The sequence below is a fragment of the Mytilus edulis genome, chromosome 3 (genome assembly GCF_963676685.1).
Source record: "Mytilus edulis chromosome 3, xbMytEdul2.2, whole genome shotgun sequence".
In the NCBI taxonomy this organism is placed as follows: Eukaryota; Metazoa; Mollusca; class Bivalvia; order Mytilida; family Mytilidae; genus Mytilus; species Mytilus edulis.
Window position 1 is genome coordinate 52,820,271 of NC_092346.1, and position 21,735 is coordinate 52,842,005.

General features: G+C 31.8%; 1 protein-coding gene across 1 annotated transcript in view; it reads right to left on the minus strand.

The window, feature by feature from the left end:
• LOC139516813 (uncharacterized) overlaps window positions 1-21,350 on the minus strand; it is a 43,094-nt gene extending 21,744 nt beyond the window's left edge. Inside the window, exons 1-6 of the mRNA XM_071307137.1 lie at window positions 21,116-21,350; window positions 11,775-12,093; window positions 10,679-10,772; window positions 7,526-7,621; window positions 2,476-2,714; window positions 690-936 (exon numbers count right to left, since the gene is read on the minus strand). Coding sequence (XP_071163238.1) covers window positions 690-936; window positions 2,476-2,714; window positions 7,526-7,621; window positions 10,679-10,772; window positions 11,775-12,086 — 988 coding nt within the window. The 5' untranslated portion in view covers window positions 12,087-12,093; window positions 21,116-21,350. The remainder of the gene's footprint in view (window positions 1-689; window positions 937-2,475; window positions 2,715-7,525; window positions 7,622-10,678; window positions 10,773-11,774; window positions 12,094-21,115) is intronic.
• Between the last annotated feature and the right edge of the window lie 385 nt (window positions 21,351-21,735).

The window sequence follows — 21,735 nt, forward strand, 5'->3', positions numbered from 1 at the left end:
CATCGGTGTCAAGAAATGGCACAGAAGTTGTTACGAAATTGTAAAGCACAGAAAGGGATTTGGCACACAACCTGGTAACGGTTCATGATTTTACAGCCGGCAGTAAAGGCTTTCAGAAGACTTGAGGTCTTCTTCCATCAAAAACAAAATAAATGCAGTATGCTGCATAGTTTGAAAATTAAAATGGTAATGCTTGAACATGTACACCACACAAAACTTTCAAAGTCAATAACACAGTTAATAAATCTCCAAATAAATGAGATATGTCAGTGCTAATACAACTGCATATCAAATATCATTGACTTACCAAAAGTAGTTTCTTTAAACTAAACTAATCACAAACTTTCACATGGAAACAATGCATAAGTTTTAAAGTCAATGAATCATGCACAATGTTTGTGGGTCCAAATCAACACTATGGAAATGATATGTGTCAATGCTAGTACTACTCAATACTAAATATCATTGACTTACCATATGTGATTCCCCGGAAACTGCCCTAATCACCTTTAACTACAGCTAGTTGTTGAGGCCACAGTCACCAGAAACAGCATGCCTTTAACTCGCCTTAGCAACTTTGTCAAGACAAGACAAAAACGCAAAACCTAAACAGTAACTTAGAAATTGTGCGCATGTCTGAGAAATTACCAATTTGGATGCACTCTTTTTGTACAAAAATGTGTACATACCATTATACAGCAAAACTCTGGCTGTGTCCTTGCATTCATCAAAATGATTAAGAGTAGAATTTATTGTGTAGTAAAATCTGCCTAGCTGTAACTTCTTGTCATCAGTAGTAAATTGAGCAGCAGTTGTAAATCCTCCATCTTTTCCAACGTTGCCTGGGTATGTATGAGAGAATCTTGCCAAATGATTGTCCTCCATTACTTTCATTGTACCAATCACACTAGGAAACTCGCACATACAGTAAAAAGTCTAAAAATAGTTATTACTTTACTGTTCATTCTGAATAAAGGAGATATTAGGTATACATCTATGATACAGCAACCAACACCAGAAAACAAGAGTGCACACGCTGAAATGTCTCGCCTTTTTTACTAATCATTGATATTATGTTGATACTCCTAAATATAAAGCTTTATTACGACTGTCACATAAACTTAACATGAACCATGAAAATGAGGTCAAGGTCAGTTGAACCATATGCCAGGCAGACATGTACAGCTAACAATGCTTCCATACACCAAATATAGTTGACCTATTGCTTACAGTTTAAGAAAATAGACCAAAAACCAAAAACTTAACACTGAGCAATGAACCGTGAAAACCAGGTCAAGGTCGAATAAAACCTGCACAACTGACATATAGATCATAAAATATTTCCATACACCAAATATAGTTGACCTATGGCATATAGTATTAGATAAAAAGACCAAAACTCAAAAACTTAACTTTGACCACTGAACTATGAAAATGAGGTCAAGGTCAGATGACATCTGCCCGCTAGACATGTACACCTTACAATCATTCCATACAACAAATATAGTAAACCTATTGCATAAAGTATGAGAAAAACAGACCAAAACACAAAAACTTAACTATAACCAATGAACCATGAAAATGAGGTCAAGGTCAGATGACATCTGCCCACTAGACATGTACACCTTACAATCATTCCATATAACAAATATAGTAAACCTATTGCATAAAGTATGAGAAAAACAGACCAAAACACAAAAACTAAACTATAACCACTGAACTATAGTATCTGAGATATGGACTTGACCACCAAAACTTAACCTTGTTCATTGATCCATGAAATGAGGTCGAGGTCAAGTGAAAACTGTCTGATGGGCATGAGGACCTTGCAAGGTACGCACATACTAAATATAGTTATCCTATTACTTACAGTAAGAGAGAATTTAACATTACAAAAAATCTAAACTTTTTTTTCAAGTGGTCACTGAACCATGAAAATGAGGTCAAGGACAATGGACACGTGACTGACGGAAACTTCGTAACATGAGGCATCTATATACAAAATATGAAGCATCCAGGTCTTCCACCTTCTAAAATATATAGCTTTTAAGAAGTTAGCTAACACCGCAGCCGCCGCCGCCGGATCACTATCCCTATGTCGAGCTTTCTGCAACAAAAGTTGCAGGCTCGACAAAAAACAATCAAGAAGACATCTAGAGTATGTACCTTCCAGAATTATAATAATCAAAATCGTTTAATGCTAATTATGTTAATGTGTTTGCTAAAAGTCAAGACACTTCAACATGGATTGTCTTTTAATATTCATATTTGAGTTATTTTGTTTTCGTTCTGTGAAAATTAAGCACTAATTGCACTGATTTTCGTAGTTTGTGTAAAATTCTTTTTAAATTTGTAAAGAAAGTGGATGATTTAGAGCTTTAAACATTGTTAAACACTTGACTATATCTGCTGTTGAAATGAAAACTTTTCAATTACTGGATTACATTTTTGTTGTTGTGTTGCATCATTTCTTACCTCTTGGCCAATGGTAATACTGTACATTGTTACTGATATCTCTCTGAAATTTCCACTTTTCATCTCTGCAATAATTTTGAATATTTGAACTTCTTTGATGTTTTTATCCTCATTTGGTATATTATATTTAACAGCGCATGTTTTTGGAACTAATTCATATAACTTAAAGGAGACTTTGTTTCTATCTTTATTAGTCAGACTCATGTACCAAGCAGACTCTTGCACTGTTTTTTCCAGTACTGAAAAATACAAAATAATCAAATGTGAGATAATTGTTATTCCACTTACTGTTAAAAGGTAAGTAGGGGGTAACAATTTCTTTCTCTTCCCTTATTTCTGTAACAAGAGGCTCCTAAGAGCCTGTAACACTCACCTTGTAAGCTTATATTGCAATCAGTTATTTTATTTTTGTAGATTTTATATTGTTGATCATTTTTTCAGTGCACAACTTTAACCTATTTTTCATACAAAATCCTAAATGAGTTATCTGATAACTTTGGGGCAAACAGGAAGTTAATTGACACTGGCATTCTGAGAAATTTGGGCCTGTCAAATTTTGTCCTATCTATTATTACAGTGACTTGACTGTTAGTGTTGCTATCCACCAATTGCAACTCATTCAAAATTTTGACCAAATTGCAATTTGTTTTATAAAATCAAATTGTTCAACTGGTCAGAATATTGAAGAAATTGTTCAGTCAAAATGTGAAAGTGCAAGGTGATAAAATAAAATATACTTACAATCCTATAAGACTTTAACTCCACTTTATTGATGGTATAACTAAATCAGTCTATCAATCTGTATAGTTATATTATAGCCATTACCATACTAAAGGTGAACTGTTTTATTTTTAATTGCTATAAAAATGTCCAAACTAAGCTTTTATATAGTTTTTCTTTCGAAAAGTATTCTATATTCATAAGAATCACACATTATGTGAATAAAAACATTTCATATTCAGTAAAATATTTGTGAAATTGCAATATGTTTGTAGGAAGGGGAGATAATCTTTTTTGGTTTCAAAAAATCTTTATTCAAAAGAATAGTATTTTAGGTTATCTCCACAAGGAAACTTATCAATAGCATATTGTTATTTCACACATATTTTACTGAATATATGATGTATTATTTTAAATGATATATGATTCTTATAAATATAAAATCCTTTTTATTTTTAATTGCTATAAAAATGTCCAATTTAAGCTTTTATATAGTTTTTCTTTTGAAAAGGATTTTATATTTATAAGAATCATATATCATTTAAAATAATACATCATATATTCAGTAAAATATGTGTGAAATAACAATATGCTATTGATAAGTTTCCTTGTGGAGATAACCTAAAATACTATTCTTTTGAATAAAGATTTTTTTGAAACCAAAAAAGATTATCTCCCCTTCCTACAAACATATTGCAATTTCACAAATATTTTACTGAATATGAAATGTTTCTATTCACATAATGTGTGATTCTTATGAATATAGAATACTTTTCGAAAGAAAAACTATATAAAAGCTTAGTTTGGACATTTTTATAGCAATTAAAAATAAAACAGTTCACCTTTAGTATGGTAATGGCTATAATATAACTATACAGATTGATAGACTGATTTAGTAATACCATCAATAAAGTGGAGTTAAAGTCTTATAGGATTGTAAGTATATTTTATTTTATCACCTTGCACTTTCAGTCTTGACTGTGGTTTGCCACAGCAGTTGGTTCAAATTTCTGACCAGTTGAACAATTTGGTTTAATAAAACAAATTGCAATTTGGTCAAAATTTTGAATGAATTGCAATTGGTGGATAGCAACACTTACAGTCAAGTCACTGTAAATGAAATGTGCAAATTGTGATGGAAGAAAGTATTTCATTTATTAGACTTTTCAACTGAATGATGAAGATTATATATGTTTTATCATATTTTTGAGACTGCTTTTTACAAATACAGAATATTTTTGCTTTAGTTAAATTTTTCAACTTTGCCAGATAAATCTATCTTCTCATACGTTATCTATGAATACTATGTTTAGTTATTTTTTAAATCATACAAATATATTTTTTTCCATAAATCTGATAATTTTGCACAACAAAAGCCTTGTGAATTGTTTTAAAATATTTTTGAGAAATATAGGATATAATAAATCATTGGCAAATCAATAAAAAAATCTATATTACATACCCCATCCAACTTATTAGTTTCTATCTACCTAGTATAGCTTTTGGTTTAATGGACAAAAACACAAAAAGTAGCTAAATAAGGGCTAATAACTCATTTAATAATTTGGTGCAAACAGAAAGTAGGTCAAGATCTTGACATTCTGAGCAATTATGATGCCATTGTTAGTTTTTTTTTTTTTAAATCTGTTCTATATTTCAAGATATAAGACATTTAAAACATTTCACCCTTATGTTTTATTTTTAGAAATGGCAACCAATTTCCTTGTTGAACAAGAATAAAACAAGAGGCTGTCACAACGACAGCAAACCGGATTTATTAATATTTATTTGTGTCCTGGCAATATCAGAAGAACCATTACTGATGAATGGTGAAAGTGAAAATGGTCAATATCAAATTTGACCTCCATTTTGTCATCAGTATCAACATCTTAAAATTTGAAAAGCTTAGATTGAATGGTTCATGAGTAAATGCAACAACGTGAATGGAAATGCCATTTCACAATTTTTCAAGAACCATAACTCCTGAACGGTAAAAGTCAAAATCGTCATTATTGAACTTGACCTCTAATTTGCCATCAGTAACAACATATAAAAATTTCAAAAGCTTTGGTTGAATGGTTCATGAGAAAATGCATGGACACGACTGGAAACATCATTTTTCAATCTTTCAAGAACCATAACTCCTGAACGGTAAAAGTCAAAATCGTCATTATTGAACTTGACCTCTAATTTGCCATCAGTAACAACATATAAAAATTTCAAAAGCTTTGGTTGAATGGTTCATGAGAAAATGCACAGACACGACTGGAAACACCATTTTTCAATCTTTCAAGAACCATAACTCCTGAACGGTAAAATTCAAAAGCGTCATTATTGATCTTGACCTCCATTTTGTCATCAGTAACAACATATTAAAATTTGGGAAGCATAGGTAGAACAGTTCATGCGTAAATGCATGGACACAACTGGAAACTCCATTTTTCAATCTTTCAAGAACCATAACTCCTGAACGATAAAAGTCAAAATCGTCATTATTGAACTTGACCTTCATTTAGTTGTCAGTAACAACATATTAAAATTTTAACAGCTTTTGTTGAACGGTTCATGAGTTAATGCATGACAACATTTGATTACCGACCGCCCGCCCGCCCACCCGCCGTACATCCCCAAATCAATAACCGACATTTTTGTCACAAAAATCCCGTTAAAAACAAAAATTTTCATATAAAATACCCTTAGAACTATTCAGCCAAATTTGGTTGAAATTGGTCCTTTAGTTACCGAAGAATTTCAAGTTTACATGATGGGCCTCACAAGGACATTATTAGTTCAGGTTACAGCTTAAAATAATAAACCGATGCACCATGAACGCATGATACGCCCGTGGATTTTCAATAAAGTTCAATAACTTCTCAATGTTATATCACAAATTTATAAAAAAATAAACAGAGGTATCTTAATACATTTAAATCAGTCATCAAAGTTTAATGCAAACGGCTCTAAGCACTTTAAAGATATTGTCTAAAACTTGAAAATCACCCCTTTGTTATGAAAAAAATCAAAAGGGAGCTTACAATAATAGATATAAATTATTTACAAAAGTTACTGTCTGAAAACTGGAAAATCCACCTTTTTGTACTGAATAAAACCTCATAAATATAGGAAACGTATAATCTAAAATTTATAAAAATCGAAAGGTAGCTCATTTCAATCGGTGCGGGATGTTTGCACTTTATATTTTGGACACTTGGGCTTCAAATCATAGGACATTTGCGCTTTAAAAAAAAAACATTTCTGCTTTTACATAGGACATTTGCGCTTTTGCAATAGTTGACTGTTATGACTACCCTCCCCTTTTATCCGGTCTTAGGACCGGCAGGTTTTACCTTGAAGAGTTAAAGTCATATTGTTCTTTATGATCAAAAGTAAAAAAAAAATAGTTTCATAGCACATTTCAAAGCACATTGCTATATGTTTTAAAGTTTATATGAAGCTGAAAGTGAACATTCTAAAGACATAAAAACACGTAAAGTCATCACATGTCAGTTCAACTTGATAACTGAAGCCCAAGGAGTGAACAAATTTAGCTATTGTTATCTGTTCAGACTGGTATTTCGCCCTCATTTCAAATAAATAATCAAGTTTCTCTTTCTCAATTCTTCACCAATATAACAAATATTAATGTAATGCACCGACTGATTGTCAATGATACTCTTCAAAAAGATAAAAATATAGCAGGATGAGTCGAGTACAACTGTTCAATATAGTGGGCATTGAAGGTTTCTGGGCCATTTGTTGTACTAATAACAAATATAAGTTTAATTTATTAACATAATGATTACTTTTCATTAGAATTACAGGTAGACAACAATAGCTATAGGTAAAAAGCGCAAATGTCTGGTCAAATTAATACAGGTGAATCAAAATTAAAAGCGCAAATGTCCATAGTATTTGAAGCGCAAATGTCCTTTCGATTTACAGGTAAAAAGCACAAACGTCCTGTGCCCACTTCAATTGCAATAAACAATTCACCAAATTTTCTTGCAAATTGGTGAAATTGTTTTTTGTATTAATGTCTGAAAAACTCCCCCCTTTTATAATGAATAAAACCCCAAAACATGGAAACAGTAAATCTAAAATTTATAAAAAACGAAAGGGAGCTCATGTCAATAGATATAAACAATTCACCAAAGTTTCATGCATATTGGCTACAGTGTTTTTTGTGTTTATGTTTGACATGTTGACAACAGACGGACTGTCAACAGTTTACCATAATATGTCCTGTAAACGGGCGTATGAAAACCACATTTTTTTAATCAGAAAATCTTTTATATATGCTCATGATAAAAAGCATTATTCATAGTCTTACCAGGCAAGACATACTGTAGAAATCCTGAATAATGCGACCAGACTAATCCATGGGCAACATTTCCAGCAGGCATGATGTCACCAATTGTCTTTGTCTCTGTAAGGAAAAATCAAGAATTTTGAATCTGTCATAGTAAAAAACGACTCCCATTACTTGTTTTCATTTTCATTACAAAACTAGTTTCTCTGCAGTTTTTTTCAAATTAAAATCTTATGCAATTAGCTCATTAGTATGAGCTCTGGATATAAAAAAGAATATATATGTTGAGGTTTATAAGTTTTTAACTTATATTCTGAGTTTTTCAAATGAAGAAAAGTTTACGATAAAGTACTGACATGTTAAATTTACAATTAAAAATAAATATGAATAAGAGGAACAAGTTCTTATACACTGTACTGTATGCAAATGTCAATAATTCATCTTAAATTGCATTCTTATTCTGAAATGGACCCATTATAAAAAAAAAATAAACATGCCAGGAAAAACAACAGCACTGTTTTTCTTCCAAAAATTATTTGCAGGCCAGACAAGAACAAGTCCTTTAATAGCAAGGTACAGCAAATAAACAGAACAATTTTATGTACATAATTTTTTTATTTTTTAGTTCCTCTACATAACTTTCTTTAATGGTAAATATGCCATCTATACAATCTTTAGTTTAAGGGGCTCGCGGGTCTAAATCATATAGGATTTTGCTTTATTTTTCTATAAATGAACTTAATCTCATACTTAATAGAAAAATAAAATAAAAAAATGGGATCACCATTGACTTACGCTCACAATCTGCCTTCGAATAAAGCATACAATCTTGTAAAGGTATTTTTTTTCTGTTGAACTAATAGGAGAAATAGAGGTAATATCGAAATAAAAAAAGAACTTAATGACAAAAATCGCTCAAAGGAGTAGGTCCAGTAAGACCTGTTTTTTGCCCCAAAATATAGTAGTTTTACAAAATTATTAAAATGTAAACTTTTAGTTATTCATTGGACAGAAGAATGCTTCTGCTACATAAATTCGGGCTGATTTTGACAATAGAATGCACATATATCGGGTACTAGCACCTTTCAGTCATGCTAAATTACTGAAATCTTCACAATTCTAGCATTTTAGTTAAATTTAGATGGTTCTTGTGTAAAACGAAAGTGGCCGCATTCGTGTTCATCCTTAATATTGGAATGTAAGTTGTATTTTATGATGATACATAACATATATAAAGGTTGAGGATGAACACTAATTGATTAAAATAAAATAGACACTTGAATGTTTAAAAAGTGGTCAAAATCTTTCGTCAGATGAACATAAAATTTGAGGCCAAAATCGGTCCTTACCGAACCTACTCCTTTTACAAAAGTTTAATTTAAGAAAAGCATATTTGAAAATTAAATTAAGAAATATAGGTCATCAATGAGTTAAAAAAGATGTTTTAATTTTATGCCAAAAAATTGCATTTATGCACCAAAGGGAGATAATTTGGAGCTTTTTCAATGATATATACATTTTTAAAGTCATCTGGGTCCAACACAAATTGATTTTTTAAAATGATTTTTGTACCATATGATAAAGTAACAACTAATAAAGGTAATTAAAAACCAATTCTTCAGAGAACAATTGAAGGTCTTTCCACCTCGATAATTAGAATGAAATTGAGAAAAAGATGTTAGAAAGGGTCACTCCTTGTTGATGTAATTTGGTACCTCAACTGATATAGAAAAATAAGATTAATAAGTATATGCAGAAGACTTAATTGTTTTATAATGAACAAAAACAAATTTAAAGCAAAGGTCAAAATCTAGAACGTCAAGTTGACCTTTGACCTTGACCTCAATTTCAAGGTCATAGGTCAGTGATCTCAAATCAAAAGACCCCAGGTCAATCACTTGTATGGTTGAAAAGAAATATCGATTTCAAAGACAAAAGGGGAGAAAACTCATAAAAGGGTTGACCAAAACACTTCGACTTAAATGGGTTGAAGTTGCCCCTTGTTGTAAACAATAATTTGGCAAACACATCGTATCATTAACTGTTACATTTTCTTTTGAATAACGATAACAAGCAAAAATCAAAATTTATAACATGACCTTGACCTTTGACCTTGACCTCAATTTGAAGGTCATGGGTCAGTGAACTGAAATTAGAAGGTCCGAGGTCAATCACTTGTATGGTTGTGGAGAAATAATGATTTCAAATACATAAGGGGAGAAAACTCCTATAAGGGTTAACCAAAACACTTCGACTGATTAATTTGAAGTTGCGCCTTATTGTAAACAGTGATTTTGCAAACATATCATATCATTAACTGTTACAGTTTCTTTTGAATAACGATAACAAGCAAAATTCAAAATTTATAACATGACCTTGACCTTTAACCTTGACCTCAATTTTCTTTATTTGGACCAAGGACTTCATATCAAAAGACTGTAGGCCTCTACAACTTATACTGTATGAATTAACCCAACATATCGTTTATTTTAAATTTTCAAAGGGAAATAACTCCCATAAGATGTCTTCTGATTCCCTCAGTCAAAGTAAAACAAATCATTCTTAAGAGTAGACGAACAATTTGGTGAAAACAGTTTGTAAAAATCTTATACGGTTTTAGAGATATAGCGATAACAAGAAAAAGGGGACACGGGGAGATAACTCCTATAAGAATAAGTGTTCGGTCACACAGGGTGAGTTTTGAAACCTCCATTACTGAACAACATCGTTGGCCAAACATCCATTAGATATGTTGTAAAACAAAAAAGCATCTCAGACGGCAGAAGAAAAAAAAAAAAAAAAAAAAAAAAAAAAAAAAAAAAAAAAAAATAATCAGAAGAAAAACAAAAGGTCTTTCCACGAAAAGTGGAAAGACCTAATAACAAAAATTTGTAATGAAAATTAAATGTTTATTTCTTTTCTGAATTTTTATACCCTCGATACCTTAACTGTTGTGTTGTGTTTTGTGTACTGTTGTTTTGTCTTTTGTTCATTTTCATGTTTTGCCAGAGCATTGTCAGTTATTTTTAAACCTTACTTAAGTTTATACGTCTTTTCAGCAGCTTTAGTGATTCTTTTACACCAAATCTCAATTTAAGGATGAAATTTCTTATCACAGAAACAACACTAATCATCATAAATTCCACATTGCAACAGTCAGTGTAGTACACAAACCTCTTAAAGCTTCAGCTACCTCTCTAACCCAATCCTCTTTTTCTTCATCAAAGTATATTTTTTTAGTTTCTTGAAGAACTGCAAGATGTGGAAGCTAAAAACAATTTAGTTAAAAACGATTTTACCAATATTAAAGACAAGGTGAATAACAAGAGTGCACACTACTACTTTTAACTGACCATATTTGATTTTATTTTCAAAGTCTTAAGATTAAAGGTGTTTTCAAAGGTCTTTTAAAATAAAGTATCACATAAACATAATATTATCAATGATTAATGACAATGCAATCAAGTTTTAAGATTGGGTAAACCAAGTCTAAATAATTATAACAAGACTTCATAACTATTTGGACTAATTGGTAAACCATGCAGGACAGACATGTACACCTTATAGTTAGTTGACCAATAATCATGAAAATAAGGTCATAAATTAATTAAAAAAACAAAGCTTCAACTTTTAATAATAGTACTTTTTCATACCTTATATTCAAGACATACCCGCTATCTGTCACTGTTTGTGGGGGATTTCCCCCATGAAGGCTGCCAAATGGAAATTTTGTAAGAGCAATTGTGTCCACAATTTTAAACACAACAATTGATTTTACAATGGCTTCAGGCTTGTATAAGTATACAGAAGCCAAAAACCAACATTAAAATGTATTTGAAGGTCCCCTTGAAGGTTTTGTAGGACTGCAAGAGCCATCTTGCACGTAAAACCCCCATGGGCATTTTGAAAAATTGGCAGGTATGTCAAGAGCATTTCTGTTGTTTGATGTAATTTCACTTCGATAGTTTTAAAATCCAAATTCTATTTTCAATTGTGTTTGAAAAAAAAGCATTGCCTTTCACTTGAGGCAACTATATGAATACTTGATTCAGACTTGCAGAAAAGTAACAAGATAAACAGTTTCTAAAAACCATCAATGGAAAATATGTGTAATTTTTTTTTTTATCAAGTTAGAGTAACATTTTTATAATAGAAAAGTCCAGTCGATTCTAAAAAATAATAGATTAAAGGGCAACCATTTTTGTGCTTTTGTGATTTTATTCAAAAAATGTTGTAGAAAGGCAATAATTGATTACAAATTACAATATACCTGTGACTCCTCTATTTTATGAAGTAACAAAACAACTGCAAGTCTGTTGGTTCTCTGAGATTTCTCTAAACTAATCAGCATTTCAAAGGAACACCATGAACTGCCTAAGGAATTTTCTGTTAGAAACAGTAATGTTTTATCTGCTTTATCGACTAAGCTTGTTATGGATGGTAAGACATGTGTCCCTGGTAGTAATTCATCCTGTTCATAAATATTTATACCTTTTTCTTTCAGCTTTGGAATAACTACATCATTTACAAGATTACTGTCTTCAAATTTATTGCTATGAGATATAAAATATCTGGAAGCCATCCTTTTACTGAAAATAAATTACAATTTGCATTATTATTTCAGCAACCAATTTGATTTGGTCAAATATATTCCTATAGAAAATGTATTAGCTATAAAACAGTTTTAAAAAATACTGCTAATGCAAGCCTGTCACTAAAAATAAATACTATTTAAGTACAAAAATCAATATAAAAACATATCAACATAGTTTAAATGGAACCATATCTAAAACAATAAGCTTTAAGTAGCATGTCACTCACCTAGGTCTATGTGCATCTTCAACAATGAACACAGACTCAAACATTGTAAACTACAATACACATGATACAGTTCATGACAAAAATCTCTTTGTTGTTGATTTAAATTTGCTGGTTATATTTTATCTGAATACAGTTTCTCTACATCTTCTTAAAAAGTTTTTTTCTATCTTTGTTAATTGTTAATTTCGGTAATTTTTTTATTTTATTTTTTGATAAAATGTGAGATATAGCTTTTTTTTGTTGGTTCCACACAGTTACTTGATTCAGCTTCTGTCAAATCTTTTGAAGTAAGGTATGTAGTTTGCTTTTTTAAAATCTTTCAATCAATAAACCTTTTTTCAAGCAAAACACTTGAGATATAAATACATATATAGTTATTTTTCAATTAAAATTAGTTATAACACAGACCTGCATGATTTATGGGGGACAATGCATTTGCATTTGTATCAAGGTTTCATATCCTGAAATTTAGTGCAAAACTGCACACAAACTGCTGAAATATCCACATTTTGAGATCTTTTCATCACGTTGTTTAGATAACAACCAAAGGGTTTACCCAAAAAGATATTTTATAAAGGTGTTAATTTACCAATAATGCCTGTAAAGTATCTTTTTGGATTGCATGGAACAGACAAAAACAAATCATCTTCAACTTTTATACCAAATGGCTTAACACTAGAGAGGCAATAGTAAAATTTGTAAAAAGTTTAACTTTATTTGTGTTTAGTGGTTATTAATAACATTCCCAAACTTCAAATGATTTGTGGAGGTTTAAACAACACAAATTCACATCTGAAAACCAACTTCCGGATGAATATAGCTATATGTCCTGTCAACTCTAAGCATACAAAACTGAATCAAATGGCAAGCAATAAATCACTCTGAAACAACTAACCAGACAACAGCTAGTAGATCTGATAGGACAGCAAAACAAAATGAAGTCATAAACAAACAATAAAGAGTCGCTGACAATTAATGAAAAGATCCCCGACTGAACTATTTTTAGAAGAACGTTCCTTTCTACAACATTGTAGGTGTTTGTTAAAATTATACCTATCATCATAAAGCATCCATACAAACTGCATAAACAGTCTTGAAGCTACATATATGGCAAAGCCCATGCTACAGTCAACTACAAAGTAAATCCAGCAAGTTCTGACGGAAAGAAAAGATTGTGAATTTTTACTGTGGATACTAATAATTTTCATCTATTAATTTGTAAAAGGCAGTGGCTATTTTGCCGGCTCCAGCAAAATAGCCTCCTTGGCGCTATTTTGCTGGCTCCGGCAAATAGTGAATTATATAGAGTTTTGCTATTTTGCCAGTGTCATATGGTATTTTGAACCCCATGGTAAATTGACCCCGGGGTCAAAATACTGCTGTGGTAAATTGACCCCCCCCCCCCCTGTATGGAAAATTGAACCCCCATGGTAAATTGAACCCCCCTGATTTTTTCATCCTAGATGATTATTAGAACATTATACATTATTCTAAAGCTTATCATAGATTAAAAATCATTCATACAAAAAGGGGAGGTACATTTTCCATGCTTAATTAAAAGAAATATTTCTGCTTGGTATAAGTGCTCTGATGTCTTTACCAACAAAATGTCATTCAAAATACTTATTGAAACATTATAACTAGACCATATGTAGCTTGAATGCTTTAATTATTTGTAATTATAACATATATATATATGTTGAGGTTAAAACTAGCAATTTTTACGGCCTTCCGAAAATCCACAAATCCAAGGAAATTCAAGACCATGTAGAAAACTGTGATTCTATGTATATCAAAATCAACAGGCCTACTGATCTTAAAATAAGACCGATTATTGCAGGACCTACATGTAGTACCCAAAGGCTAAGCAACCTCCTTGATATCCTACTTAAACCACTTTGTATAAAAGTGCCAAGTTTTGTCAGAGATGACATGGATTTTCTAAACTATATTCCAGACCGGGTACCTCTTGATACAATACTAGTGAGTTTTGACGTAATAAGCCTTTACACGAACATCCCGCACGAATTAGGATTAAAAGCTGTACAATACTGGTTGGAAAAGTATCTAGATGAAATTCCGGAACGTTTTTCTAAGGACTTCATCATCAAAGGATTAAAACTTATCCTTGAGAACAACTATTTCCAGTTTAACGACACTTATTTCCTTCAAATCAAGGGAACCGCGATGGGTACAAAGGTGGCACCAACATATGCCACTCTGGTTATGGGTTACATAGAAAAACAACTATATGAAAAGATACCTTCCGAATTCGATGAAAACTTCAGACTTTACATTGAAGAAAATTGGAAGCGATATCTTGATGATTGTTTTATTTTCTGGACAAAAAGTGAAGTTGAACTAGATAAATTTCATTCAATGCTGAATGCCTTAAATGAATCAATACAATTCACTTACGATTCCAGCTCTTCAAAACTCCCATTCCTAGACATCAATATTATCAAGGAAGAAGAAGAAATAATAACGGACTTATACTGTAAACCCACTGATACCCATCAGTATTTGGATTTTAGGTCATGTCACCCGTCACATACCAAACGAAATATTCCTTTTAATTTAGCCCGACGTATATGCACAATAGTAATAAATTTGGAGTTACGTGATAAGAGACTACAGGAATTGAAAAATTACCTAAAAAGACAAAACTACCCAGTCAGATTAATTGAAAATGGAATTAAAAATGCATTGAAAATTCCAATCGCTGAACTAAGAAAAACAGTATCAAGGGAAGACAAAAAAGATAAACAACAATCAATTCCTTTTGTTATAACTCATAATCCACGTAATCACCAGATCTTAAATTCTGCTAAAGGGTTTTTACCTATTCTTCACAAATCAGAGAAAATGAAAGATCTTGTCGACAAATCACAGCTTATTGGGAGCCGTCGACAAGCACCAAATCTGAAGAAACTTCTCACACGAGCACAATTCAGTACACAAAAGGTAGCAGAAATACAAAAATGCGGGGATCCCAGATGTGGAACGTGCGAAATGCTAGAAGTGGGACAAAGTAAAACTCTGAAATCCGGCACAGTAATCAAACCGAATAAAAGCATGAACTGCAAATCGGAAAATGTCATTTATTGTGCAACCTGTCCCACTTGTAATAAAAACTACATAGGTCAAACAAATAGACTAATTGATAGAGTGAGAGTTCATAAACAGCAGATAAAAGACCCGTCAATTCGAAATTCTCCCTGTTCTGAACACTTTGACCGATGTGGAAAGGGAAAATTTAATATATATCCCTTTTTTAAGATGTGGACCGAAGATAAAATTCCGCGTGAAGCCAAGGAACAATATTTTATTGAACTTTATAAGCCCACACTAAATAGGAAGTGAAATTCGGTCCGTTAATAAAATTCCGTAAGATATATACAACTACCGCATGACGTTACTATAACGTAACGTCACAAGTCGTTACTATAACGTAACGTCACAAGTCGTTACTATTAACGATAACAATTCTGTCTGATGAACCGCTGGAGATGCGGTGAAAGCGCTAACAGAAACAATGTTCGATTTATGATGTGATTTTTTGTGTTTTTTACTTTTAAATTATATATATATATATATATATATGAATAAGGGTAGATTTGATTTTCCATGGTAAAAAAGGGGGAGGGGGTCAAAATACCATGGCAAAGTAAAATTTAAAAAATATCTTTTCCAGCAAGTAAAATACATACAAACTACTAATTGGTGTATTCTAACTACATAAAAGAGTTAGAATTGCCAGAATTTTTAAATTAAAGGTCTAGAGTAGGGGGGTTCAATATACCACAGAAGGGTCAAATACCATGGCAAAGTAAAATTTTCAAAATAACTTTTCCAGCAAGTTTAATACATACTAACTACTTATTGGTGTATTCTAACTACATAGAAGAGTTAGAATTGCCAGAATTTCTGAAATTAAAGGGCTAAAGTAGGGGGTTCAATATACCACAGAAGGGTCAAAATAACATGGCATTTGAAATTAAAATTTTCAAAATAACTTTTCCAGCAAGTTTAATACATACAAACTACTTATTGGTGTATTCTAACTACATAAAAGAGTTAGAATTGCCAGAATTTTTAAATTAAAGGTCTAGAGTAGGGGGTTCAATATACCGCAGAAGGGTCAAAATTATACCATGGCAAAGTAAAATTTTCAAAATAACTTTTCCAGCAAGTTTAATACATACTAACTACTTATTGGTGTATTGTAACTACATAAAAGAGTTAGAATTGCCAGAATTTCTGAAATTAAAGGCCTAAAGTAGGGGTTTCAATATACCGCAGAAGGATTAAAATACCATGGCAAAGTAAAATTTTTAAAATAACTTTTCCAGCAAGTTTAATACATACAAACTACTTAATGGTGTATCCTCACTACATAAAAGAGTTACAATTGCCAGAATTTTTTAAATTAAAGGTCTAGAGAAGGGGGTTCAATATACGGCAGGGAGGGCAAAATACCATGGCAAAGTAAAATTTTCAAAAGAACTTTTCCAGCAAGTTTAATACATACAATTACTTATTGGTGTATTCTAACTACATAAAAGAGTTAGAATTGCCAGAATATTTTTAATTAAAGGTCTACAGTAGAAGGTTCAATATACCACGGTAGAGGGGGGGGGGAGAGTTAAAATACCTTGGCAAAGTATAATTTATACAATATCTTTTCCAGCAAGTTAAATACATTCAAAATACTTGTTGGTGTATTCTTACTATGTAAAAGAGTTAGAATTGCCAGATTTTTTTTAGATTAAAGGTCTAGAGTAGGGGGTTCCAGATACCATGGTAGGGGATCAAAAAACCATTGCAAAGTAAAATTTTCAAAACATCTTTTCCTACAAACTACTTATTGGTGTATTCTAACTACATAAAAGAGTTAGAATTGTCAGAATTTTGGAAATTAAAGGTCAAGAGTAGGGGGTTCAATATACCATGATAGGGGGTTAAAATACCATGGCAAAATTCTAGCTCCTAAACATAGTAATAGTACTCCAATAAGTAGTTTGTATGTATTTAACATAATGGAAAAGATGTTTTGAAAATTTTACTTTGCCATGGTATTTTGAACCCCCTGCGGTATATTGAACCCCCTACTATAGACCTTGAATTTCAAAAATTCTAGCTATTCTAACTCTTAAAAATAGTAATAGTACTCCAATAAGTAGTTTGTATGTATTTAACAAGATGGAAAAGATATTTTGAAAATTTTACTTTGCCATGGTATTTTGAACCCCCTGCGGTATATTGAACCCCCTACTATAGACCTTGAATTTCAAAAATTCTAGCTATTCTAACTCTTAAACATAGTAATAGTACTCCAATAAGTAGTTTGTATGTATTTAACATGATGGAAAAGATATTTTGAAAATTTTACTTTGCCATGGTATTTTGAACCCACTGCGGTATATTGAACCCCTATTATAGACCTTGAGTTTAAAAAAATTCTAGCTATTCTAACTCTTAAACATAGTAATAGTACTCCAATAAGTAGTTTGTATGTATTTAACATGATGGAAAAGATATTTTGAAAATTTTACTTTGCCATGGTATTTTGACCCCCCTGCGGTATATTGAACCCCCTACCATAGACCTTGAATTTCAAAAATTCTAGCTATTCTAACTCCTTAACATAGTAATAATACTCCAATAAGTAGTTTGTATGTATTTAGGATACTGAAAAAGATATTTTGCAAAATTTTACATAGCAATGGTATTTTGACCCCCCCTGCGGTATATTGAACCCCCCTTACTTAAAACCTCAAATAAAAAAAATAATAGCCAATAAATTGTAAATTAGATTATCTGCAATACTATTTATCAAAAACAGGGGGTTCAATATACCGCAGGGGGGTTCAAAATACCATATGTGAAAAATGACCCCAGGGTCAAAATACCATGCGGTATAATGACCCCGGGGTCAAATTAGATTAAAATTAAGAACAAAAAATATATGGAAACATATATATAACCGGAAGAAAAGTGACTTTATTAAATAGGAACTTTTACATTAATTCGCAAAGTGCTTTATATGAACTATCGTTTTGATTTGAATATTTATATGAACTCTCTTTTTCAATTTGATTATTTCTAATTTTAGTTTTCAGTTGAATATTTCTTGTTTTAGAAACAAATGGGAAAATTCAATTGCGAGATAATACAAATATCTAACACTCGAACTACAAAAGCAATTATCGCTATTTTACTAAGTTAAGCGGAGGACAATAATCCGTTTATTATTACATAAGATTAGACAATGATAAGATATTTTTATGTGAACCTTCTATAATGTTTTAATACCCCTATCTTCGACTTCATTCGGAGGTGTTTTAAACTGTTTCTGGGGCAGTCTTCCCCTAGCTTTCGAACCGTAAACTTGTGTTAATAAATTTTGTATATACTGTCTACAGTCTTGCGTTTAAAGCAGCCACAGTGTCACTTATAGACCAACAGACTATAATGTAACCCGTGTCGAAGTTCACTGAGTTAGACCAGAAATTCACAGGGTTATATATACACTTCAATAAGAAATCTCTATACTAATAGGTCTTCTTTAATCCATTTATATAAAGCGTGCATATTAAAATTGATATTCTTTACAATCTCTAAAATCATGTCTTTTAAACATTTTTAAAAAGTAAAATATTAAAATTGATACTAGTACTTTTTTTCTTTAAGAGGAGGTTAAACAAATCCTTTAAAAAAAATATAAAATACACATAACCCATGTAAAAAAATCAACATTCTGATTAAAACTTTAAAAAAAATATCCAATTAGTTTTGAAACGAAAAGTAACACCCAACAACCTACAAATGACCTATACTGGTTAATGAGCATTACAAAACCAGTGCCTTGCTTTTTGGTGATTTTTTTTAAGTCTGGCACCATAAAGGAACTATAGAAATCTTTAATTAAATGAGTGACTACAAAGACAAAATTTATTTCTTATAGCCTTGCCATACCTGCCAATTGATATTTTTTCATGTGTTTTTCTATGTTGTGATGTTATGCTATTGTTTCATAAAAAGGGAGAAGGTTTGGATCCATTAAAACGTTTAATCCCGCTGCAAATGTTTGCACCTGTCTCAAGTCAGGAATCTGATGTACAGTAGTTGTCGTTTGTTTATGTAATTTATACATGTTTCTCGTTTCTCGTTTTTTTTTAATCTTATATAGATTAGACCATTGGTTTTCCCGTTTGAATGGTTTTACACTAGTAATTTTGGGGCCCTTTATAGCTTGTTGTTCGGTGTGAGCCAAGGCTCCGTGTTGAAGGCCGTACATTGACCTATAATGGTTTACTTTTTTTAAATTGTTATTCGGATGGAAAGTTGTCTCATTGGCACTCACACCACATCTTCCTATATGTATTGATAAAAAATCTGAAATAAGACTGGCAAAATAGCAAAACTCTATATAAATTGCTATTTTGGCTATTATGCTGGAGCCGGCAAAATAGCACCTTAGAGGCTATTTTGCCGGAGCCAGCAAAATAGCCACTGCCTTTGTAAAAACAAGAACGATTTTCTCACGGTGTTGAAGACCCAAATGGTGGCCTTCAACTGTTTTCTGCCCTTTGGTCAGGTTGTAGTCTCTTTGACACATTAGCCATTTTTATTCTCAATTTTATTTTATTAGGACTATATAGATTTTCAAATATATCTTGTTATTCTGCAATCAGTCAATTATTGTCATGATTGTACAAATAACAGGTACACAAATAATACAACCATCACAGTAAAAAAAGCCTTTTAATTAAGACCTCATAAATTTGATGGTTGTAGTTACTCTACTGTTAGTTTACTTTCAGACGGTAACAAATATATAGATGATTTATTTGTTAATTACACCTTATGTAAGAATCCTGGATTTTGATTGGTTGATAGCCAGTGTATTTTTCACCAATTTACTGTTATCAAATGAATATTGTTCATTTTTGACACTGTCGGGGTATATGCAAAAAGGATTATATGCCTTTTTTACCCTCTCTGCCGTGGTATTTACCAAAAAATACTCTATTCGACTGGAGGCTTGTTACGTCCCGATCATCAATGCGTTTCTTAACGTTAACATTTGGTGTAATTAAACAGATATAGCATGATCTTGAGAAGTATTTGCGAAAAATACCTGTCTTGAGAATGAATTTCCCTAGACTTATGGCTTGTGAAATTTAACATTCTCTCGACTGGTATTTTTCACAAATACCCCTCCTTAACATAATGATATATCTGTTCAATATTAACATTGGGAATTTTCACTTAAAAGGATTATAGAGGGGGGATAGGACCTTTATCGGGACTCCGGGATGGGGTGTTTTTAAGCTTGGGATTTCGGGATTGACCCTTTCGGGATCCGGGAATCCTTTTTTTTCGGATTTCCGGATGTCGGGATTTGCTTTATTTAAATTCGGGACCTCGGGATTTCGTTTTTTCAAGTCTGGGATTTCAGGATCAAGAACCCTCCTATCCCCCCTCATTATATATGCCTTTTTTACCCTCTCTGCTGTGGTATTTGCCAAAAAAATACTCTATCCGCCTGGACGCTTGTAATGTCGCGATCATCAATGTGTTTTTTAACATTAATATTCGGTGTAATTAAACAGAATGATATAGCATGTTCTTGAGGGGTATTTGCGAAAAATACCAGTCTTGAGAATGAATTTCCCTCGACTTACGGCTTGTGAAATTTAAATTCTCTCGACTGGTATTTTTCGCAAATACCCCTCCTTAACATCATATATCTGTTCAATATTAACATCGGGAATTTTCACTTACCTTTATCTTCTTCCAGGTAAAGAACACTAATGAGGTCCCGTTATAATTTTTCGTCAGTTTAGACTAAATTGGGCAAAATTTACATCTAATCTTCTTTTAGTTTACCTAAATTGTTCTTAAAATATTTTGTGACGCTTTCTCAAATAATAATGAACATGATGAAATTATACTTCCCAGCTTTCTTTTTGAAATAGTTGCTGGAATTACCAGCCTATAGTTTTCTTTTCAACTGTTCTATAGGTATCAATGTACCAAATGAAAATCCATGGGCGCAGCCATCTTGGTGAAGGGAACATGACATAGAGAAGAAAAATGGTAAGTCTTTGTGATTGGTTGTTATATTAAATGGATATTTTTTTTCTGGAAAGCCTCTTTAGTATGACTACAGTTAAGCATAGTTTTCTTGTAAAATTATTTACATAGGAATTATTAGAATTTTTTTTACTACTTGAGGTGAAGTGCTAAAAATCAGTGACATTTTTCTGCGGGATTGTCATGCGTTCTTGACAACCCCAAAATTCACCCGTAAAAGCCATGGGACCATATATTTTTTTGTGTTGTATTTTGATGACAATAAATTGTTCTTTCTTTTGATACCACTTTCAACCACAAAATTTCTT